Below are 25577 nucleotides of genomic sequence, written 5' to 3' on the forward strand. Positions count from 1 at the left end.
GAGACGACTCACTGAAAGGCGGAAGCGTTATGCCATCAACAGGTACATGAACAAAAGGTACAGAGCTTTGCTTTGCTGGCTTTTGGAATAAAATTCCTTTCTCAAGCTGTAGGAGGAATAAAAAAAACACAAACACACACACACACACACACACACACACACACACACACACACACACACACTGAGTGGGGGCTGGGGGGGGGGGGACAGTGAGTTAGGTTAGGTTAGATTACTTGAGTGAAGGATGTGCTGTAAGGATAGCTCCCATCTGTACAGCTGAGGAAACCTGGTGGCAGTGGGGAGGATCCAGATGGCACAGGTTGTGAAGCAGCCATTGAAGTCTTGCATGTTGTGCCATTGGGCAGTCCACCTTATTTTTTGGCAACAGTTTTACAGTGGCCATTCATTCTAGTTAACAGCTGGTTGGTTGTCATATCGATGTAAAACGCTGTGTAGTGGTTGCAGCTGAGCTGGTATGTAACATAGCTGCTGTCATAATTGGCCCGGCTTCTGATGGGTTAGGATAAGCCTGTGACGGTGGGGGGCGGCGGGTGGAATGAATGCTGTTAAATGAAATAATGTTTTGTTTGTTTTTCCCGGCCGATGCACCATATGTGGGGCGGCTGGTGGAATTATGTTGTTTATAATGTTCCTATTATATATGCTGTTGTTTTGCCGTTCTCAACACTGGCTCTCTAACTACAATTTTGGCAACCAGAAAGTGATTAGCAAAACGTGAAGCCTGTAATTAGAATTCCTAGTGCCCACTTCATCTGAGAAATACACTTATAGCTCTGAGGAATTAGGAGATTGTCTGGGATTCATAATCAAAAACGATCGTGTAAAAACGTTCTCTATATTCTGAAAGTCACAGATGAAAAAAAAGAATCCACACAATCTGACTAACAGAGCAGTTCAGAGTCTAATGCACTGATGCAACTATAACTGTCCAAATTAAATGTTTAAATGAATGCTCGCCGTAATTTGATGATCAGGTTCATCAAACGCCACGCTAAATAGTGGTAGAATGTTTGTCCCGCGACGGCACGTGAAAATACGACATACGCAAACTGAAGATAGATAATTAAAGTCATCCCAGAATTAACACTTCACTCGAAAATGATTTCATGGTTACGCGTATCCCGAGTAACTTAATACGGCATCCGAGGCTGTTTATAGCAATGGTACTGACGCGACGCGAATGCCGACACAGATGGTGTGCTATTCAGCGTCTGGAGAGAACTGGGGCCTTTCTTCCTCGCGCAGCGTTCTTATATATAAAGCCGCGGTGCGGACGGCTAAGGGAACGCCTGATCAAATTGGCTCTGCCGACTAGCCGCTGGGCTAGTAATGCACCACATCAAATTATTGAATAAATCATAGCTTCTTTTGCTGATGGCCGATGAAGCTCTCAATTTAAATGTGCAATCAGCACACAGGTAAGTAATCATAATAAAAGTTTGACGTGGCTAAGTCAAATATTTTGGGCGAGAGAATTAATGTAATTACACCACACGCAGTAGACGAGCTCTGAACCTGCCCTTTGGAGATACGCTATCGCTATAGTTTTATAGTCATTGAGTTGAAACTTCTCACATCTTTATGATTATAGCAGATCTCCATTCTAGTTAAATTTAAACATCCTAGCCTTATTCATTAGCCTACTTAATCTATCTTGCTTCCTTAATTTTTCAGACAAAAACCGGAGAATCATGAATTTCCACTATAATCTTAATTTGTGAGATCCAGAAGACTGTTTCTATTAAATTATTATGAAAAAGGAATCTAAATATAAATTTTTAAGTCTCTAGCTCTTTTCTGTTGCGCCAATGATTTTTACAGAAAAACGTCCAAATTTCGAAAATGGTTAAAGTTATTGAACTGACAATCAACACGTACTGATTTACTATTACTCCTGATATGCTAGAAACGTTTCAGGTTATTTACTTGATTTTTAAAGTATTGCGCAACATTTATGACGTCAGAGCTAGTTACAGCAGACTGGCTGGCACACAATGGAAAGACTGATATGAATTTATTACGGCGTGAGTAGGCTGCTTTCCTACAGCGGGACTGGAGTAGGTGGTGCTGGGTTGGTGAATAAGGCATGTATTGCATATGGGTCTTCTGCTAGGGTATGATCCCTGTGTCAGGGGATTGGGGATGGGAGTGGCATAGGGATGGGCTAAGATGTAGTGGAGATTGGGTGAACAGTGGAACACCACTGTGGGAGGGGATGGAAGTATGTTGGGTAGGATGTCCCTCATTTTGGGCATGATGATAGATAATCAAAGCCCTGATGAAGGATGTGGCTCAGTCGTTCCAGTCCCAGGTGGTATTGGGTGACAAGGGGGGACTCTTCTTCTTGAGTGGTTCTTGGGATGGATGTGAGGATTGTGTGTGTGTGTGTGTGTGTGTGTGTGTGTGGGTGGGGGGGGGGGGGGGGGGGGGAGGGGATATGGCACGGAAGATCTGTTTATGTATTATTTCTGGGGGGGGGGGGGGGGTGTAATGGCTTGTCTGTGAAGGCCTATGTAAGGCCGTGAGCATACTGGGTGAGGGAGTTCTCATCACTGCAGATGCGTCTGCCAAGGTTAGCCAGGCTGTATGGGAGCGATTTTTTTGGCATGGAGGGGGTGTCGGCTGTTAGAGTGCAAGTACTGTTATTGGGTTTGATGTGGACTGAGGTGTGGACTCAGCCATCTGAGAGGAGGAGATCCACATCTAGGAAGATGGCATGATGGGTGGTGGAGGACTAGGTGAAGTGTATTGGAGAGATGATGAGATTTTGGAGGAATGAGGATAAGGTGTCCTGGTCTTGGGGTCCAGATTATAAATATGCCATCAATAAACCTGAACCAGACCAGGGGTTTTGGGAGCCTAGGAATGTTTCCTCTAAGTGGCCCATGAAGACGTTGACATAGGATGATGCCATGCAGATGCCCACAGGTTTGCCACGATTTTATTTGTGTACCTGCCTTTCAGAGTTGATGTAGTTATTGGTTAGGATGTAATTGGTTAGCCGTCCACTGGTGGCCGAGCGTTTCTAGGCGCTACAGTCTGGAGCCGCGTGACCGCTACGGTCGCAGGTTCGAATCCTGCCTCGGGCATAGATGTATGTGGTGTCCTTAGGTTGGTTAGGTTTAAGTAGTTCTAAGTTCTAGGGGAATTATGACCTCAGCAGTCGAGTCCCATAGTGCTCAGAGCCATTTGAACCATTTTGTAATTGGTTAGGTGTACAAGGAATGAAGTGGTGGCTTTGGAATCTGCAGGGTGTTGGGAGATGTAGTGTTATATCGTGGCAAGGCCATGGGCATGAGGGATGTTGGTGTATGAGGAGATTGCATCTACAGTGACGAGTAGGGATCTGGGAGGTAAGTGTGTGGGGATGGTGGAGAGCCGCTGCAGGAAATAGTTGGTATCTTTAATGTTGGATGCTAGGTTTCAGACAAATGGTTGCAGATGTTGGTCAACAAGGACTGAGATTATTTCGGTGGGGACACTGTAGTCAGCCACAATGGGGCACCCAAGATTGTTAGTCCCCCCCCTTGGACTGGAACGACTGAACCATGTCCCTTGTCAGGGCTTTGATAATCTTTCACCAGACCCTGAAATGAAGGGCATCCTATCCAAATTACTTCCATCCCCTCCCAAAGTGGTGTTCCACTGCCCACTCAACCTCCATAACATTCTAGTCCATCCCTATGCTACTCCCACCCCTAATCCCCTGCTACAGGGATTATGCCGTTGTGGAAGATACAGATGCGAAACCTGCCCTATCCACACATCCAGTACCTCCTACTCTGGTGCCATCACAGATTTATCCTACCCCATCAGAGACCTGGTCACCTGTGTAAGAAGCCAGTTACATACCAGTTTTGCTGCAACCACTGCATAGCATTTTCCATTGGTATGACAGCCATCCAATTGTCAATCACAATGAATGGCCACCATCAAACATCCAGTGTCACACCATGTGAGATTTCAATGACTGCTTCACATCATGTGCCATCTGGATCCTCACCACCACCACCACCAGTTTTTCTAAGCTGTGCAGATGGGAGCTATCTTTACAGCACATCCTTCTCTCCTGTAACCTCCCTGGCATAAATCTAACCTAACTTGCTGTCCCCCCAACACTCACCCAATAGTGTGTGTGTGTGTGTGTGTGTGTGTGTGTGTGTGTGTGTGTGTGTGTGTGTGTTCTCCTACAATTTGAGAAAGGAATTTCATTCCGAAATTTAGAAAAGCAAAGCTCTGTACCTTTTGTTCGTGTATCTGTTGACGCGGCAGTGCTTCTGCCTTTTGGTGAGTTCTCTCTTTATTCGTAAGTAATTCGTTGCTCTCGAGCAGAACTTTCCGTGCAATATTAGTGTTATATTTTGTTTCGAATTCTTGGCTCTGTTTTAATAATTATATTAGTTTTAATACATTATATTATAATTTCACTAAATAATTTTATTGTTCCTATTGTGTGATGTTTAGGACAAGAATAAATAGGTAAAAGTACAACTTAACAGGCCAGGAGAGCTGCTGCTGATGTAAACAAATCTGAGTGCAGTGTAGTTATTTGAGAGATCAGTGAGATACATGCAAAGGGTAGTTATGGAGATAAATTTCTTAACACTTGTTTTATATGGATTCCCAGTCCCTTCCTTATCAACTTTATTGTGTTTTTCAGTGTGTATAGAATAAAATAGTGAGAGATTTAGACACATCTTACGTGTGATTAAATATATTTTATGACGCATGCATTTACACGACACTCTGCAATTCACAGCTAAGTACCTTGAAGAGAGTTCATCAAATAACCTTAAAGCTACTTCTCATCTATTCCCCTCTCAAACAGTGAGTGGGGAAAAACAATCACTTTAATCTTTCTGCACGAGCTGCGATTTCTCTTTTTTATTATGATGATCACTTCTCCATATGTAGATGTACACCAGCGAAATATTTTTAAGTACGAAGGAGAAAGATCTTGCCATAACGACAACTGCCTTTGTTGTAATGACTGCCACTACAACTCGCATGTTATACCCATGACACTTTCTCTGCTGTTTCCCAATAATACAAAATGAGCTGATGTTTTTTTAACTTTTTTCGTGGCCTTCGTCAGTGTTTTCCAGTAGGGAATCCCATACCATGCAACAATACTCCAGAAGAGGACGGAAATATATAGTATAAGTAATCTCTTTAATAGACCTGTTGCACTTTCGAAGTGTTCTGCCAATAAACCACGGTCTTTGGTTTCTTTCCCTACAACATTATCTATGTAGTTGTTCCAGTTCAAGCTACTCATAGCGGCACACACATCTTTAAAATTAAATGAAACCAAACACTATTGTATTATGCCATTTAAATATTAATTTGGCTGGGGTGTGTATTAACATTGCTTTGAACTGAACTCCACTTTGAATAGCTGAATACATGCATGTGTCCGTCAGTGAACAATTTATACTGAATGGTTTAGGGCAGGTGGTGGCAGCCTCAGTGACAACTCACCTGTAGTGACCCTCCGTGATGGTGAGTGACAATACTTTTCTTTGCCATCTCTCACAGCTAGAACACCAGCTCAGTACACTATGTAATGTGATATGACACTCTGCAGCCTTGTGCAGGTACTAACCTTGCTGGCAGTGGCTGACAATTTCTAATATGAGCCAGGGATGACATCACCTAAAACCCATGGCTACAGTTCATGTGCCATTATAGAGTATTGGAAAGTTTATAATGTCAATATCTAGCAATTGTTTTATCAAATGTTCGAGCTTAACTGTCAGTGTGCAAGAGTCATTGCAATGTAAATAACACCTTTTGTTGTTTGAATTTAGAGTCTTGGAACTTTGGTTCTAGGATGCCTTGGCACTGCAGAAGACAGCACATGAACGCCGTAATCAACATAACTCATCAGCAAAAGTGCAACAGTGGGTTGCACAAGAGCTTGAAGTTCTTGTAAGCACAGTTGTTGCAGAGAGAGCAAGAGAGCAGTTGCTAGAGGATCGCAATGAACTGTGCAGCCAGCTATCACAATTGAAGGTATGTACAATATTGCATAGAACATTTTTGTAGAGGAAGAAAGTCATGTAAATTACATACTGAAACTGACATGAGCTGAAATAAAATGGTTTAACGTACAGGATGGTGCAGAGAAATGAGAAATTTTGAATATTAGTGCCATCAGCATTGCAGTGCCAGCAATTGTTTGAAATAATGTGTAGTTGTGAACATGTTGCCATTTAGTAATTGTGCAGCATTGGAGCAGTGCAGAACATGCTATCATTGTGAGAGCATTTTACAAGCAGGACGATATAGTTATTGCTGCACATAGGTTGTTTTGTCAACTTTACCACCCAAGATCTCATTGACATGTCCCATTTGCTAATGTGTGTACAATGTTGGTGCATAATTTTGAAGAAACTGCTTCAGACTTGAAAAGGGTGCCTTCAGGTGGGATACAAATGGTGCATAGTCAAGAGAGCATTACAGCTGTTAGTTTCCATAGAGAGGAACTCTTCTCACTCCATTTGACAACATGAATCTGAGCTAGGAGTTGGGTCGAGAAACATGCAAAAAATACTGCACCAATTAAGGTGCCAAACCTGTAAATTACAGTGTACTGCAACTAGATCAACAAGACACATTTGTGTTGGAAGTTTAGGGAATGGATGTTCCAAAATAAACAAGGACACAAATGTACTTAACATACGGATCTTGGGGAAGCCCACTTCCATGTTAACGGGTATGTTAGCAAACATAATTTCTGAGCACAGGAAATCCTTGTCGGGCTCGTGAGTGTCCATTGTATAGCAACAAGGTTACAGTTCGGTGCATGTATAGTGTCATGATGCCATTGGCTCTTACTTTTTGGAATATGAGGATGCCAAAAACACGTGGTTTCAGCAGGGCATCCCATATTGCTTAGCAGTAGGTGGATGCCATTCACCAATATTTGGAAGGTTTATCATTTCATATAATGGTGATGTTCCATGGCCTACACTTTGCAAGGTACTCCCCATGTTTGTGCTTCAAGCACTCATTTTTTTACCAATGGATGGCGAGCATTTAATTGATTTAGATTGGAAATACTGCTTTCCCAATGTTAATTTTATTCGTTAGTGTATGTGATGTGGGCAATATACTATTGAAATTAGCAATACTAAGCTCTTACTGTACAATATTTATTTCATTAAACACATGAGCATCGATGTTAACGGACAAAATTAAAGAACACTTCAGACTAACTGTGTGCCCTTACACAATAACCGTATTTGTACCAACTTACACAATAACCGTATTTGTACCAACTTACACAATAACCGTATTTGTACCAACTACCAGCTCTGCCTGTACTTTACTGTACTGCTCCCAGTGAGTGACTATCAGCTGTGCCTAAATGCTACTGCCTCCAAGCTCAGGTCGCTCCACAACAGTTACAATTGTATCTTTTGTTGCCTGCACATTATCGATCCAAAAGTGGTATGTAAAGAGTATTATACCCTCCTGTATCCCCACAAAAACAAGACTTTAATATTTACAAATTAAATAGAGACATGCAGTTTTCATATTACAGTCAGAAGAAATCAAACAGGAAGGTGAATTTTACATATCTTATGCAAAGTTAACTAACTGTACAGAGAGAGAGAGAGAGAGAGAGAGAGAGAGAGAGAGACACAATCACTTCACTAAGGTGCTAATGTATCACCATATTTATGAAGCAATAAGTATGCACAATATAAATGCATGAACTTGAAGACATAAAAAAAAAAATCAATAAATCATGGAAGCAATATTCTGAATTGTCTGTATGTTTGATTACAGTCCATTTTGAATTTACTGATCTGGTAGATGAAACAACATGCCTGAAATGGCCTACACATTTGACTTCACTGTCCCTAGGAATGCACTGCAACCAATCTCATCATGTAATAATGGAAAAAAATCAATAGTTCTCATAAACAAAGATATAATGTGGCTAAATTATTAAAATATAGTGACGTAAAGAAATGTAAATCTGTCTACCATTACTCAGACAAACAGGATGGGTTGGAAACGCTATGATTTTGCTAGTTACTTAAAATTACCCCAGGTTTAGTAAGAAAACTGTAAGAGCAATGAACTACTTTGGCACACAGTGCACAGATTATTTGCATGTTTATCATAGTATTGACAACAGGATATTCTGTGTTTTTCACAATAAAGGATGGCAGCCAAAAACAGTTGCAGGATAGAATTTTTTTATTAAAATTCTTGACCAAGGTTTCGGTACATATAAATATACCTTCATCAGAAGTACATTTCCTGAATAGAAAGACACATTCATTAGAAAAGCCATATCAACGAAAGTGAGAAACAGAAGCTTAAATAACGGTGAAATTGCTAAAGTAATACAGGCACACAATCTTTAGTACTTACTAAAATTACATCATGCACTGGAGAATAATGAAACAATTATGCCAAAAGGCGTCGTCAGTAATTAAAATATCATCTCCATTTGTACAACATGTGTAATGGGTACAGGATCAAAGCGAACAGTTTAACAATGTTACTTCGCCTATGAACTGTTGAGACACGAGTGTGAAGGCACTAAGGTAGATTGTTTCGCCGAGAGAGGGCACTTGCATGTACCAGACTCGCGCATATTACAATCCATAAATACATACATAAGCGCATCAAAATTATTAAAGGTTGTGTTAATTCAAACTTTGTCTTAATAAATAAAGCGTATCACGCCAATTAAAGACATTTATGTAAACTAGAAATATAGAACCAAATTTAACTGTGTCCTAGTGTCAAACGGATAAAGCTTGCGCTTGGAACATCTAACGAGAGAGGGCACTACTGTAATGCGCGAGAGTCTCGCGTAACGTAGGCAGTGAAATACATACTAGCGAAACAACCAAAATGTTATAATAAAACGAAACCATCTGTCTGTATGAATAAAACATAGTAGTCATTTAACCACACATACACATTGAAATTCATAATTAACAAACATCACAATATGTAGATCCCAACAAGATAGGAAAAGCGCATTTCACCGGCATCAACAAGCAAGAAAATAACTCCTAGTCAGCCAGACTATATTACATTAAGGCAATGAGGGGTTTGAAACTGTCTAAAAAAATTTTTGTTTCGAAGCTGCACCTGTTCATTAAGAACAAAACCATCTTTTAGAGACAGATGCTTGAAAATCTCTAATTCTTCGAGCAAGTCTAGTTTGTCACCTTTATCAGCTTCATGAAGCAGCTCTACGTCGTCCAGTTCTCTTGGCGTGTGCTGTAAGAGCCATAGATGTTCAGCAAAGGTGGAATTATATACGTTTTCCCCATTTTTACCTAACTTGTGTTCTTTATACCTAACTTTAATTGGTCTACCTGTCTGCCCTATGTAATAGTTTGGGCAGTCGTTACAAGTAATTTTGTATACACCGGACTTAGTGCCGAGTTCTTCTCGTGCTCCAATATTATGAATTACTCTACGTTTGAGGCTATTATTTACGGAAAAAGCAACTCTATAACCGTATTGTTTCTGTAAAAGTCTTTTAATCTTATATGAAACGTTCCCTAAAAATGGAATAGAAATAAAGTTATTACTTTCATAGTTTTTTGCCCTGTTATCTCCTAAAGTAGAAAATTTGACAGCTGTTTTTTTCTTAGCAATTTGGTCAATTAATTTAGGGTCGTATCCATTGTTAGTGGCTATTGATTTTAATAAAAATATTTCATTTTCAAAACAATTCTGTGCTAAAGGTGTGCTCACAGCGCGATGAACTGCAGAATGAAAAAAGGCGATCTTGTGAGTTTGAGGATGACAGGAATCTGCTGGAATAATATTATCAGAAAAAGTTTCCTTACGGAAAATCAGTGACCTTTATAAGAAGAAAGATAAATTAAATGAAGAAGCTTACTCTTTCTATCTCTATGTTACTAGAACTTTTAAAGATTATTTTAACTTTCACGTAGACAGTGTTTGGCATAGTGTTAATGAGTGGTTACACAATCGTAAGGTTGAAATTCAGTGTAGACATGATTTTAAACTTCATAAACTGGAAAATGTTACCCCAAAATCGAATGTTGTTCATGCAAAAAGAACTGTCAATTGCGAACACCAATTTTTCGACAGAGTACTAAACAAAACTTCTATAAGCTTTACCCCTCAAGAAAGCGCCATGCTAGCGAGAGGTTTTAAATACAATTTCATGCCTGATATTAACGATCCTAAAGTGATAGATAATTTTATTGTTGACCTTAAAGTTGGTCTTGACTCCGTAAAAACTGAAAAATCCCAACAAAATAGGATAGCTCATGAATGTAGCGCAATTATAGAAAGAGAGGTCAAGTCGGTAAAAAACAGTGATTTAAAACAGAGAGGTGGTAACATTATTACTAGTATTAACCGTAAATTAAAAAATAATGAGGCTCTCATCACTCAATCAGACAAAAGAAATTCGCTTGTTGTAGCCTATAAAAGTGAATACATTGCTAAAACTTTGGCTTTTTTCGAAGAAAATGGTATATTTGAAATTGAGCAGGATCATACCCCTACGTTACAAAAGCAAATTAGAGATACGTTAAGGAGAAGTAAACATCTTATGAAAGAGTTTCAAAAGAAAACCTTAATTAACATGAACCCTAGAGCACCTACACTTAGAAGTCAGTTTAAGGTACACAAAAGTCAACACCCAGTTCGTCTCATTGTTAATGGAATAAAGAGCCCACATCAGAAATTAGCGAGATTTTTACACACTAAAATTAAAGAAGCCTTTGTTTTTGAAAACAATTACTCTGTTAAAAATAGTGCTGAGGTAATAAACAAGCTAAAATCAATAGAGATCACTTCTTCCTCTCGTTTGGTTTCTTTTGACGTCGCAAGTTTATACACTAATGTTCCAGTGGGTATCACTCTTAAGATTATTGAAGGTAACATTCGACAACATAAAACTTTAAGTGAGCTACAGTTGTCGGAACTTGTGTCACTACTGCAGGTTGTACTAGATTACAATTACTTTCAGTTTAATGGTAAAATGTATGAGCAACCATTCGGCTTAGCCATGGGTTGCCCGTTAGCTGGCATCTTTGCTGACATCTTTATGAATGCACTAGAAGAAAATTTCTTCAAAAACAACCCTACATTAGGCAATAAGATTTCTTTTTATGCTCGTTATGTTGATGATATACTCATACTATTTCAAGGTTGTGACCAAGATCTACAACAACTGTTTCATGTTTTCAACAGTTTCCACGAGAAAATGAAATTTACAAAAGAGATACAAAATAACGAGAGAGAACTCAATTTTCTTGATTTGAATCTTAAGTTATCAGGTAACACCATTAGCTTCGACATTTTCCGTAAAGAAACTTTTTCTGATAATATTATTCCAGCAGATTCCTGTCATCCTCAAACTCACAAGATCGCCTTTTTTCATTCTGCAGTTCATCGCGCTGTGAGCACACCTTTAGCACAGAATTGTTTTGAAAATGAAATATTTTTATTAAAATCAATAGCCACTAACAATGGATACGACCCTAAATTAATTGACCAAATTGCTAAGAAAAAAACAGCTGTCAAATTTTCTACTTTAGGAGATAACAGGGCAAAAAACTATGAAAGTAATAACTTTATTTCTATTCCATTTTTAGGGAACGTTTCATATAAGATTAAAAGACTTTTACAGAAACAATACGGTTATAGAGTTGCTTTTTCCGTAAATAATAGCCTCAAACGTAGAGTAATTCATAATATTGGAGCACGAGAAGAACTCAGCACTAAGTCCGGTGTATACAAAATTACTTGTAACGACTGCCCAAACTATTACATAGGGCAGACAGGTAGACCAATTACAGTTAGGTATAAAGAACACAAGTTAGGTAAAAATGGGGAAAACGTATATAATTCCACCTTTGCTGAACATCTATGGCTCTTACAGCACACGCCAAGAGAACTGGACGACGTAGAGCTGCTTCATGAAGCTGATAAAGGTGACAAACTAGACTTGCTCGAAGAATTAGAGATTTTCAAGCATCTGTCTCTAAAAGATGGTTTTGTTCTTAATGAACAGGTGCAGCTTCGAAACAAAAATTTTTTTAGACAGTTTCAAACCCCTCATTGCCTTAATGTAATATAGTCTGGCTGACTAGGAGTTATTTTCTTGCTTGTTGATGCCGGTGAAATGCGCTTTTCCTATCTTGTTGGGATCTACATATTGTGATGTTTGTTAATTATGAATTTCAATGTGTATGTGTGGTTAAATGACTACTATGTTTTATTCATACAGACAGATGGTTTCGTTTTATTATAACATTTTGGTTGTTTCGCTAGTATGTATTTCACTGCCTACGTTACGCGAGACTCTCGCGCATTACAGTAGTGCCCTCTCTCGTTAGATGTTCCAAGCGCAAGCTTTATCCGTTTGACACTAGGACACAGTTAAATTTGGTTCTATATTTCTAGTTTACATAAATGTCTTTAATTGGCGTGATACGCTTTATTTATTAAGACAAAGTTTGAATTAACACAACCTTTAATAATTTTGATGCGCTTATGTATGTATTTATGGATTGTAATATGCGCGAGTCTGGTACATGCAAGTGCCCTCTCTCGGCGAAACAATCTACCTTAGTGCCTTCACACTCGTGTCTCAACAGTTCATAGGCGAAGTAACATTGTTAAACTGTTCGCTTTGATCCTGTACCCATTACACATGTTGTACAAATGGAGATGATATTTTAATTACTGACGACGCCTTTTGGCATAATTGTTTCATTATTCTCCAGTGCATGATGTAATTTTAGTAAGTACTAAAGATTGTGTGCCTGTATTACTTTAGCAATTTCACCGTTATTTAAGCTTCTGTTTCTCACTTTCGTTGATATGGCTTTTCTAATGAATGTGTCTTTCTATTCAGGAAATGTACTTCTGATGAAGGTATATTTATATGTACCGAAACCTTGGTCAAGAATTTTAATAAAAAAATTCTACCTGCAACTGTTTTTGGCTGCCATCCTTTATTGTGAAGAATTTTAACAGTTGCTGCTGTAGCCATGTTTAAAATCTTGAGATATTCTGTGTTATTTGTATCCAATATTTACATCAAAACATAGTTAAGAGTAGACTGTTGTTGCACTGTGCATAATTGCTGATAATCGCTTACCTGTGTACTCTGCTCTTGGTGCCTCCCTTTATCTTGAGTAGATTGTAACAAGTAATTGCACTACGGGCGTGGCATCAGCGCTGCAAGGGATGAATAATCACAGTAAACGTATACATTGGTACTCTGCTTTAGAATCATTATTATATGAGTCCCCCTGTGGGTCTGGGGGTTAGAATAGGCCTGAGGTATTCCTGCCTGTCGTAAAGAGGTGACTAAAAGGAGTCTCACACGTTTCGGCCTTTGTGTGATGGTCCCCTGTAGGGTTTTTCCTCCATTTTTCAAAATTTTGCCAAAGAGCAAGCCAATTGGGGAAGGGCCCCTTACATGGTGCATGGTCCATCATGCACTCAGACCTCTCCCATCCTTCGTCAACATGGATCTGCACTTCTGCTCATTCTCCAGCTGTTGAGTGAGGTCACCCCCCTGGGTGTGTTTTCCTCCATCCTCTCTGCAGTATCGCTTTCTGCGCTGTCACCTATAATGGACTTCTTAGCTTGTTTGCGCCTGATATCCTGCATAGTAACCAGTCCGTTGTGGTGGGGCGGCCATGTACCCTGTTGATTGTAGCCCCCTGATCACACAGGGCTCACACTGCTGATGCCTGCGCCGCTAACTCCCCATGTATGCCAGAGAATAGATGCCAGTCACCCTGGGGCATCAGGACTCCTAGCAATGGCCATCCTGCCACGGCCTTTGCTGCTGCTACTGGGTGGCATCCGTGGGGAGAGCCCTTGGTCAGAGTGGGTTGCATCAGGGTGGATGACACACCATGAAGTGTAGTATGTCATCTCTTGCTGGTGGTCAAACACCAGAAGTCTCTAAGTGATCAAGGTCTAACTTCAATGCTCAATGCTAAGAAATATGACCCCAAATCCCAAATCGTTCATCCCCCCGTCCCCGACCATGGCAGTGAAGCTTATTCACCCCAGTACCTCGTATGAACGGGAATCTTTATTGTCAATGAAACCTCAGTTTTTTGTGGAGCATTTAGAGGACAAGTTTGGGGAGATGGAGGGCTTGTCCAAACTGCCGTCAGGGTTGGTCTTGATCAAAACAGCATCCTCCCTCCCAGTCACGGGCACTACTCACCTGTGACAAGCTGGGCAATGTTTCTGTTTCCATCATGCCCCATAAGAGCTTAAATATGGTCCACGGTACCATACTTCACAGGGACCTTCTTTTGCAGTCTGACGATGAGCTGCGCGCCATTTTAGAGTGGCGAGGTTCCATTTTGTCCGGTGTGTTCACTAGGCTCTGAGAGATAATCAGGTTGCCACCAGTGCCTTCACCTTGGCCTTTGGCGGTGATAAGTTACCCGAGAAGGTCAAGGTGACGGTCTACCGCTGTGATATAAAGCCCTATTCCCCTCCCACAATATGGTGCTTTAAATGCTGGAAGTTTGGCCATATGTCTTCCCGCTGTACTTGCAGCGTCACATGTCGAGATTGTGGACGTCCTTCACATCCCAATACTCCCTGTGCCCCACCTCCCATCTGTGTCAGCTGTGGAGAGCACCATTCACCTTGTTCACTAGATTGCAGGATTCTCCAGAAAGAAAGAAAATAATAGAATACAAGACCCTGGACTGACTGACCTACACTGAGGTTAAGAGAAAATATCAGAAGCTACATCCTGTGCATATTACATCAACCTACACCGCTGCTACAACAACAGTTCCACCATCTTCCGTTCTGCCGCATACAGTTGACTCTCAGAGCCATCAGACTCCACCTGCCCCCTTGATAGTAGGGGGCACTTCCCTCCCTGTTGCTCCTGCACAACCTACTTCAGGTGCAACACCCCCCAACCATTGGGGACATCAGTCCCCACTTCTCAGCTGGAGAAGTTTCGGCTCCTCTCGCCAGAAAGGGATCCTGTGGGTCACTCCATTCCCAGGTTCCTACCAGTGGCAAAGCTGACACCTGCCAGTGGCTGTGAAGCAACCACAGGTAACTGGTTGTAGGGCTTCATGGTCCTCCTCAGTCCCTGAGACTGAATCAGTGAAGCCCTCCCAACCAGACAAAAATAAGGAGCAGCAAGAGAAACCTAAAAAGAAAAAGGCTCCAAGAATCAAGGCACTGCGGCGGCATCCACACCACCACTAACTACAAGCTTTGTGTCTGAGGATGAGCTGGAGATTCTGGCATCTGCTGAGGACTTAGATCTCTTTGGGCCCTCAGAGACAATGGATTTTGATTGCACAGGTACTCGTGGTGGCAGCAGGTGACCCTGAGGTGTAGGCTGCCTCATTGAATGTTTCATGCCTTCCCAGTCTCATGATCACGTCATCCTCCAGCGGAATTTGGCAGTTTTTTCCACTATCTGGCTGAGCTACGGCAACTGTTAAGCTTTACACCTGCTTTCTGCATTGCCCTCCAGGAAAACTGGTTTCCAGCAATGCAGACCCCTGTCCTTCACGGTTACAGGGGATATTACAAGAACTGTAGCGAATATAATAGTGTCATGTGGAGTCTGCATCTATATCCTGAATTCCGTATGAAGTGAACCTGTGCCCCTCCAAACCCCACTTGAAGCTGTGGCTGTCAGGATACAGACGATACAAGAAATAACTGTCTGCAATGTATATATCCCTCCAGATGGTGCAGTACCCCTGTACGTATTGGCTGCACTGATTGATCAACTCCCTAAACCTTTCCTACTTTTGAGTGATGACAACGTGCATAACCCCTTGTGGGGTGGCGCCATGGTTACAGGCCAAGGTAGGGAGGTCAAAAATTTACTGTCACAACTCAACCTCTGCCTCTTAAATACGGGTGCCCCCACACATTTCAGTGTGGCTCGTGGCACATATTCGCCCATTGATCTCTCAGATTGCAGCCCTGGCGTTCTCCCATCTATCCACTGGAGAGCACACGAAGACCGGTGTGGTAGTGACCACTTTCCCATCTTCCTGTCACTCCCCCAGCATCATGTCCACGGACGCCTACCCACATGGGCTTTAAACAAGGCAGACTGGGAAGCCTTCACCTCTGCTGTCACTGCTGAATCTCCCCAAAACGCGATCCCTTGTTCTTTAGGATGCCCCCGGCAGTCGCGGGAAGTCAGGAGTGTCGGCGAGCTCTACAGCAACATAAGTGGCACCCTTCCCTAGAGCACCTAATAGCATTTAAGCAGCTCCGTGCCCACATTCGCCAGCTTATAAAATGACGGAAACAGGAGAGTTAGGAGAGGTATGTGTCAACCATTGGGTGCCATACATCACTTTCCCATGTCTGGACGATGATCAGACGTCATTTTGGGTACCAGACCCCAACAGGTGTCCCTAGCATTAACATCAGTGGCGTGTTATCTACCCACGCAAACGCAATTGCTGAGCACTTTGTTGAGCACTGTGCTCAAGCCTCTGCATCGGAGAACTACACCCCCCGCCCCCCCACCTTTTGCACCTTCAAACGGCAGATGGAAAGGAAAGTCCTCTCGTTTACTACATGCTACAGTGAACACTGTAACGCCCCATTTACAGAGTGGGAGCTCCTCAGCGCCCTCGCACATTGCCCCGACACAGCTGCTAGGCCAGATTGGATCCACAGTCACATATCCTGTCTGACTACAAGCGCCATCTCCTCTTCATCTTCTACTGGATCTGGTGTGATGGCATCTTTCCATCACAATAGCGGGGGAGCACCACAATTCTGGTGCTCAAATCCAGTCAAAACCCGCTTGATGTGTATAGCTACCGGCCCATCAGCCTCACCAACTTTCTTTGTAAGCTGCTGTGGAACGTATGGTGTGTCAGCAGCCCATCGGTCTCACCAACTTTCTTTGTAAGCTGCTGGAACTTGTGGTGTGTCAGCAGTTGTGTTGGATCCTGGAGTCACGTCGACTGCTGGTTTCATGTCTGGTCATCTTCCGTCAGGGTTGCTCTACCACTGATAATCTTGTGTCCCTTGAGCCTGCCATCCGGATAGCCTTTTCCAGATGCCAACATCTGGTTGCCATCTTTTTTGACTTACGTAAAGCAAACAAAAGACCTGGCAACATCATATCCTTGCCACATTATTTGAGTTGGGTCTCTGGACCCTGCTCCAGATTTTTATCCAAATCTTCCTGTCACTCTGTACTTTTTGTGTCCAAGTTGGTGCCTCCCATAGTTTCCCCTGTATTCAGGAGAATGGTGTTCCACACGGCTCCGTATTGAGTGTCTCTATTTTTAGTGGCTATTATCGGTCTAGCAGCAGCTGTAGGGCCATCAATCTCACCTTCTCTGTATGTGGATGACTTCTGCATTTCATATTGCTCCTCAAATACTGGCGTTGCCGAGTGACACCTACAGGTAGCCATTCACAAGGCGCGGTCATGGGTTCTAGCCCACAGCTTCCAGTTTTCAGCTGCGAAGTCATGTGTCGTGCATTTCTGTCGGCGTTGTGCCGTTCGTCCAGAACCAGAAGTTTACCTTAATGATGATCCTCAGACTGTAGTGGAGACGTATCGACTCTTAGGAGTGGTTTTCGACACCCGATTGACTTGGCTACCTCATCTACGTCAGCTTAAGCGGAAGTGCTGACAGCACCACAGTGCCCTCTGCTGCCTGAACGACACCAACTGGGGTGCATATTGCTCTATGCTGCTGCAGCTCTACAGAGCCCTTGTTATTTCCCTCTTTGACCATGGGAGCCTGGTTTATGGTTCGGCGGCACCCCCAGCATTGCGTTTACACGTTCCAGTGCACCACTGTGATCTTCGCCTAGGGACAGGAGCTTTTAGAACGAGTCCAGTGACCAGTGTCCTGGTGGAGGCCGGAGTCCCTCCATTGGAGGTTAGTCATGCCCAGCTGCTCACCAGTTACATTGCACGCATTCGTAGTTCTCTTGTGCATCCGAATTACGGCCTCTTTTTCCCAACCACAGTGGTTCATCTCCCGCATCGGCAGCCCAGGTCAGGGCTTAAGATTGCAGTTTGCGTCTGGTCTGTTCTGCCTGAATCGGAGTCCTTCCCGTTACCACCTCTCCTCGAGGTCCATTCACATAAACCTCCATGGTGTACATCGAGGCCGCAGATTCTTCTGGACCTTTCGCATGGCCCTAAGGACTCCGCTAACCCTGTGGCTTTCTGCTATCACTTTCTCTGGATCCGAGACGTGTACTGGGGCCATGAAGTGGTTTACACCGATTTCTCGATGGCTGATGGTCACATAGGCTTTGCATATGTTCATGGAGGACATATTGACCACACTCCTTGCTAGATGGCTGCAGTGTTTTCACTGCAGAGCTGGCGGTCATATCTCGTGCTCTTGAGCACATCCGCTCGTGCCCTGGCGAGTCATTTCTCCTGTGTACTGACTCCTTGAGCAGCCTACATGCTATTGACCAGTGCTAGCCTCGTCATCCTTTGGCAGCATCCATTCAGGAGTTCATCTATGCCCTGGAACGGTCCCGTCGTCCAGTGTTGTTTGTATGGACCCCAGGACATGTCAGAATCAGAATCCCAGGCAACTAACTTGCCGACGGGCTAAGTGGAAACCGCTTCTGGAGATGGGCATCTCTGATACTGATCTGCGTTCTGTTCTGTCTTACGCCACAGGGTTTTTCGTCTTTGAGAGACGGAATGGCATAATAGTACACACAACAAACTGCGTGTCATGAAGGAGACTACGAATATGTGGAAGTCCTCCATGCAGTCCTCGCGCAGCGAATCAGTTGTCCTCTGGCGGCTCCGCATCGCCCATACGTGGCTAACGCATGTTTTACCCCCTCTGTCGCGAGGACCCACCTCAGTCTCGCTGTGGCTCACAAATGACAGCCATCCATCTCTTGCTGGACTGCCCACTTTAAGCCACTCTTTGGTGGACTTTTAACTTTCCCAGCACACTGCCTTCGGTGTTGGGCAACAATTCTTCAATAGCAGCTTTAGTTTTATGTTTTATTTGTGAGGGTGGGTTTTATCATTTGATCTAAGCTTTAGTGTATGTCCTTTGTCCCTCTGTGTCCTCTACCCTAGTGCTTTTAGGGTGGAGGTTTTGATGTGCTTCAGAGTGGCTGACATCTCCTTTTTTATTCTCATGGTCAGCCAGCCATGGTAATCTGCTCTCTTGTTTTGATCTCATCTACATGTTTCTTTCGTCTTTCTGTTCTTTTCTTGTCCAATTTTGTCAGTTTTAGTGTTTGTTGCCCTTCTGTCATTCTTCTGGTTTTCTCCTTTCTTCCAGCTGTTTTTTGTATGTCTTGATTATTTTACTCCCACCCTTGTGGAATTATTTTAATTGGAACGAGGGACTGATGACCTGGCAGTTTGCCACCCCTCCCCCCCCCCCCCCCTCTCTCTCTCTCTCTCTCTCTCTCTCTCTCTCTCTCTCTCTCTCTCTCTCTCTCTCTCTCTCTCTCTCCCTCCACCCTCCCTCTTTTAAACCAACCAAGTATATCATGTGATGCTAATCACACGCAATTATATCATATCTCGATGAACAGGGACTGTGGTATGGATGCTGCAGGAGATTGAAGATTCCTTCATCACTGTTTCAGCAACTGGAATGACAAATATATGTCCACAGTTGCCAAAACACTATGTGCATGGTCGATCAACAGGTAAAGCTTTGGTTCCGTGCACCGATAAGTGCCTCCTTTCTATACAGCGTACCAATGTTACGCCTGGCCAGCATTAGTAAACACATGAAATGCGGGTTGTACGCATCTGCACAGCTCGCTGGCAGCCTGCTTCCTTGAGACAGTTAGCCAACCTAACAGCTCTTGAATAGCGACAATGAGGGATCACCAACATGTGAACACACAAAACCTGTGCAGTGGTGCAATAACACAGAAGCTGCACATGCACTGCCTTGTCTTACCAGCAGCCCCTACTGAAAAAACCTTGCATTATGTGCTATAAACATTGTCTGCAGCAGCATTCTTTGATGTAATACTCATGCCATTAATATTTGCTTAAACCTAGCTCACTGTAGCTAACAACTTCAGTGTATTAATCCTAGCTCATCATAGCTACTCACTATTCACTGAAAACACTGTAAACACAATAACACTGTTCACAAAATTTTATCTTTGCACTGTTTCCCACTAATGGTTCATTCTGATGTTTTCAAATGTTGAAGACTGTGATACTGACCGGATTGTATCCTTCCTGCTTCCACTGAATACGAACGTACTAGTTTTCTGATTCTAAATGGCCCATGTGATAATGGTGAAACTTCTTTTCATCGTCAATACTTGATGATTTCTTGTGCATTTGGATAAGTATTAAATTTCTGACTTTATAAGTAGTAGGCCTAAAGATTCTGTCATGTGCTAACTTTCTTTCTGCTGCTCATTCTTCATTGTATAAGATGCGATTTTCAAATGTTATTCTTGCATGATGTCATCTTATGGAAAATTCATGCATTCATGAAATATGCCTGCCAGCTGCTTGCCAAAGAGAACACATGGTGATAACCCCTTTGAATCATGAGCTAAACTGTTCATCACAATTTCGAAATCAGTTAGTCAATCAATCCACATTGTGTGTTTCTTGCTACAATAGGCATGGAACAAATGGCGTAACTCCCACATAGGGCACTCAGAAAGTTTGGAAATGGGCTTATAAGCTACATAGCAACATGTCTAAAAATCTTTCCACGTGTGTGGATGGAATTGTGGGCAAGTATCAGAAGATGCACTCTGGTTTAACTGTATTCCCAAAGTATTCTTCTCTCAGTTTATTAATTATAATTTTGCTATCAGCTTTTCTCAGTGGGTAAAAGTGCATAAATTTTGAGAAATGTCCATCACAACTAAAATATGAGTGAAATTTCCTTTAGACTGAGGCAGGGATCTATAGAGGTCAAAGGCCAAGATTCCTCCAGGTTTTTGAAGTATTTGTGCATAAACCCTTTATGCTGCACAGTAGGTACTTTAATTTTTTGACATACTTCGCAAGACTTAAGTATTGAGCGAACTTTCGTAGCCATATTGTCGAAACTACATTTTCCTGTAACTTCAACTTGCACACTTGGTCCTAAAGGAGCATAGCTCACATGCACATATTTTATTATATCATCTACAACATGCCTAGGAGTGCACAATCTCCATTGATCTTAGTTAACATTTTTCCATTGGTGCAAAATTCCATCCTCTTTTAAATAATACTGTCATATTTCTTGCCACGTATAGCATTCAGACCATCATATTTCTCCCTTACTATTTTGAGTGTTTCTTCAGTGTCCTGTTAACGTTTTATGTTTCTGTGTATTTTTCATGTGGAACATTCACCTTCCACACCACTCATAGTGGATCCTCACATCTTTCTGCCACATATGTGCAGCATTACCAGATTCATGTCCTTCACATAACCCCGATAGTGCATCCGGTGCTTTATTTTTATTTCCTGGCTTGTACCGTATTTCAAAGATGTCTTGTTGAAGCGCCAGTCCCCACCATATTAGCCTGCCATGCATCAATTTGCGACTGCCAGTGCTTTATGGACTGTCATTACCACTGTGTGTCTTCCACACAAGCAACAGCGAAACTTTCCAAATCCCCACATGATAGTGAGTGCTTCTTTTTCTGTCAGTATATTTTCTTGTACAGTAGAGAGGGCAGATTCAATTGTGTGATAGTCACTTACTCTATTAATTTCTATTAGCTGATAACAATTCTGCATCTGTAACATGATCATTTGAATCAGATCAAAGGTAAAATTTCTTATTCACATCAGTATGGTACATTATAGGTGCTTCATATAATTTTTTAAGCAATTCGAACCAATCTTGGTGTTTCTTACCCCACTTCTGTATCGTATCTTTCTTTAATAGTTCATTAACACTGAAGATAAGTAAAATAAGATGAAGATAAAATAAGATGAAGATAAGTAAAATCCAGGCAGAAACTGGTGATAGAAATTACAGACACTTATAAAAAGGTTTCAGCTGCTTGAGGCATTTCAGTAGCAGAAAATTCCTCACTGTGTCCAATTTTGCCAGATCTGTTTCAATTCCATGTGAGAAAATATTACCAAGAAACTTAATCTGTGATTTGGTGAATTCTGATTTTTGCAAGTTAATGGTAACTCCAGCTCTTCTAAAAGTGTGAAACTCTCAACAAAGAATATCCAGATGTTCCTCCCAGGAGGCAGTACTAAGTAAAATGTCATCAACATAGTGTGTCACGTGGTTTAATAAGTTGTCTCCTAATATTTCATCAGGTGCTTGCATAAAAGCTGCTGAAGACAGTGACAAATCGAAAGGTATTCTCTGAAACAGGTAACACCTCCCATTGTATAGGAATGCAGTATATTTTCTACTATCTTGATCTAGGAGTAGCTGCCAGTAGCCTCCAGTCAAGTCGAGACTATTTAAATATTTGACTCCTTTGAACTTTCCTAGTAAACTCTCTTTGGTTTTCAGGTTGATTTCGTTGCAAGAGAATTGTGTGATTCATTGCAAAAGTATCCAGAACTGTAGGAACACTACTGTCTTTCTAAGCAACCGTGTGTGTTGAGTTGAAGTATTCACTATCTGAGCACCCAATTATTTGGTTATTCAGCGTTCTCGTGATTTCTTTATTAATGGCTTCCCTCCTGACTAATGGTACTGCATATGATTTACTGCAGAATAAGTCATGGTTCCTCATTTTAATTTTGCAAACACATTCTTTGATCAAGCCAAGTAATTTTGAAAAGAAGTTGGCATACAATTTCAACACTTCAGTCAGTTCTTCTCACTTTGCTTCAGACAATTAGATTAATGATTGAATCTTGATTTGCATAAAATTTAGAGCATTCTCAGAATATCTAACGTTTACCATTTCACTTTCTCCTCAAAAATGCATTAACCTTATCCTGATGTCGCAGCATTACTATCATCTTCAGGTACTAATCCTTTAAACAAAATTTCCTTCTCTCCATTATTCTTCTTAATCTGCAGACATCTTTCCTGAAAATCAATACTACACTTCATTTCAGTTAGCCAACCTATTCTGAGAATTAGGTAAACAGTAAGAGAGCCATCAGCTAATACACTTTTTGTATTCATCCTCCGTAATACAAAACTTCAATGAGGCCTGTCCTTTAATGGGTTTGCTTCTGTTGCCCATTGCACTGACAATACATACACCTTTAACAGAAATGGTGGGAATTTCAGCCTATTACTTAACTGTGTAAATAAGCTTTCAGCTATTGTGCTCATTTCTCTCGCTGAATCTGTTAGAGCATCCATAATTATACTAAAAGTTTAATTTTCAATGAAAAACATTAAAGTTCCTTCTTTTGTTTGTTCCTTTCCCCAGTTCAAATCTTCATCTACCACATCAGTGTGCCCACACTGAACAGCATTCATGATGATTCTAGCATGCTCATTATAAGGCTTTGGGAATGGGTGTTACGCAATTTAGCTTAATAAAGGCAACACGTGAACGTCTTGTTTCAGATCATAGTTCTGGAAACTTCAGGTGCCCAGTCTGTTGTCAAGAATTTTGTTGATACCTGCTTCACGTAACACATAATTAATTTTGTCACACACATTCTCTTTATTAAAAGCACTCAACTTCTCATCACTGCCAGTAATTATGTTCCAGATTTTATCTACTTCATCATTCAATTCATTGCACCGTCCGCACGCCTTTAACTATTATACTCATCGATTCTTTGTCCTTCTTGCACATATTCTTGATTTTAATTATTTCGTCATTTTGTTCTCTTATTTTCTCATGAGCTTCACTTACCAATTGGTAGTTTGCCTGCATTTTTCATCAGCTTGGGTCCGAAATTCTTGGATTTTCATTTTGATCACTTTGTGTTTGACTTTAGATTCCTCTCTGAGTTAACCATGTTTTTCATCACGCCTTGGTAACCTTGGTTCACAAATTGCTAACAGTATCTATTAATGTGTTCAATTTAGTTGTGATTTTCTCCTGAATTTGTTGCCTTCCGGAATAGATTCTAATTGCCTTTGCGATTCTGTGTTTTTGTCATCCATGATTAATTCTATTTTGCGTAATAACTGAGTAAAGAAGTCATTATTAACAATAGTGGTTCCTGTTTGTTGAGTGGCCAACGGTGTTGAACTAGGCTTGGACAGATCAAAGCTAATGTTACCATTATCTTCTATTAATTTGGCAATACCAATTTGTGTTGTGTGGGCCATGTTAACTATGTTGCCAACAGTCAGTCTGTTATAAGTTACTGCTTATGCATAATTAAAAAGCTTCTTCCACGTTATATTAACACCATTACTGTTCCTTTCCCGGCATTCCTATGGAATGTTGAATCGAATTCCACTCAAAGCACTGCTGTGCAGAATGGCTGTGGACTCGCAGGTTGTTATGATGTCTTTTCAGTCATATCCGAAGTTCCATTGGAATCGAAGTCCAAACAAGCGTCGCAATGTACGAGGCTGCTCCTCATGTGTGCACACTGAATGCACTCATTTTTTGTCAATGGGTGACTCGTTTTTTGTCAACGAGTGGCCTGCATTTATTTGATTTAGATTGGAAGTGCTGCTCTCCTGCCGTTAACTTCACTGATTATTTTAAGTGATGCTGGGCGATATACTATTGAAATTAGTAATTTGCGGATTTTCCTGTACAACATTTATTTTGTTAGACACAAGAGAAATGACATTGACAGGCACAATTGTCAGATTCATTCAACCATTTCCGAACAAATTTTGGTGCTGTGTGTTTCATGTCCAAAACATTCAAAAAATTGCTTTGCAAGAGCCAGAGGATATGCCAACATCATCGACAACCTCCGATGGTGATTTGGCGATTTTCCACAATCATTTTCTTTGCTCCTTCCACATTGTCTTCAGTCATTTATGTTCTATGGCGTCCAGGGCAGTCGTCGTCGTCATCTTGACCTTCTTTGAAATGTTTATACCACTCGTAAACTGTTGTCTTGCTTATAATAGATTCGCTAAAAGCCACATTCAACATTTCGAATCTGATGCCTCACTTAATTCCCTTTTTCAAGCAAAATTGAATGGAAATTCATTGATCCATCTTTTTCGAAAGTAAAATTCAACAAGCACTTGAAAAAACGCATCATTTTTTTGACTGTTGACTATAATTATTCAAAACAGCTGAAAATGCAAAAATGCATCAGACATGTGTACCAGCAAGATTAAAAATTTGAAAATCAAATGTATAAAGCTCATGAAATTAAAAAATTCCCATTACTTTTCACACATCATATGTCTTATTTTGTTGTTAGTGGTTCCAGAATTCACTGACCTGTTCACATGGCATGTTGTTGTGGGCTCACCAGAATCCAGTGGCCCACAAACAGTGCCATGGAGGTGTTGGATTCAATACCATACGGGGTAGTTATGTCAGTGAGTTTTTCCTCCATGCTTTAGTTGAAAATTGTTAGAGGTTTAATCTTCTGATTGGACTACTGCTGAAGTTATGAGCTCTGTTGGGTTCGATTTAAGAGTTCTCTCCCGTTAACTGGTTGCCTTCCAAGGCTGTGGAGACCAGTCTTCCGT

At 41.4% G+C, this 25577-nt stretch overlaps 1 protein-coding gene across 1 annotated transcript in view; it reads left to right on the forward strand.

The window, feature by feature from the left end:
- LOC124612459 (chromosome-associated kinesin KIF4) overlaps positions 1-25577 on the forward strand; it is a 300348-nt gene that overhangs the window by 219050 nt on the left and 55721 nt on the right. Inside the window, exon 13 of the mRNA XM_047140687.1 lies at positions 5854-6036. Coding sequence (XP_046996643.1) covers positions 5854-6036 — 183 coding nt within the window. The remainder of the gene's footprint in view (positions 1-5853; positions 6037-25577) is intronic.

This window comes from Schistocerca americana, chromosome 4, assembly GCF_021461395.2.
Source record: "Schistocerca americana isolate TAMUIC-IGC-003095 chromosome 4, iqSchAmer2.1, whole genome shotgun sequence".
Lineage (NCBI taxonomy): Eukaryota > Metazoa > Arthropoda > Insecta > Orthoptera > Acrididae > Schistocerca > Schistocerca americana.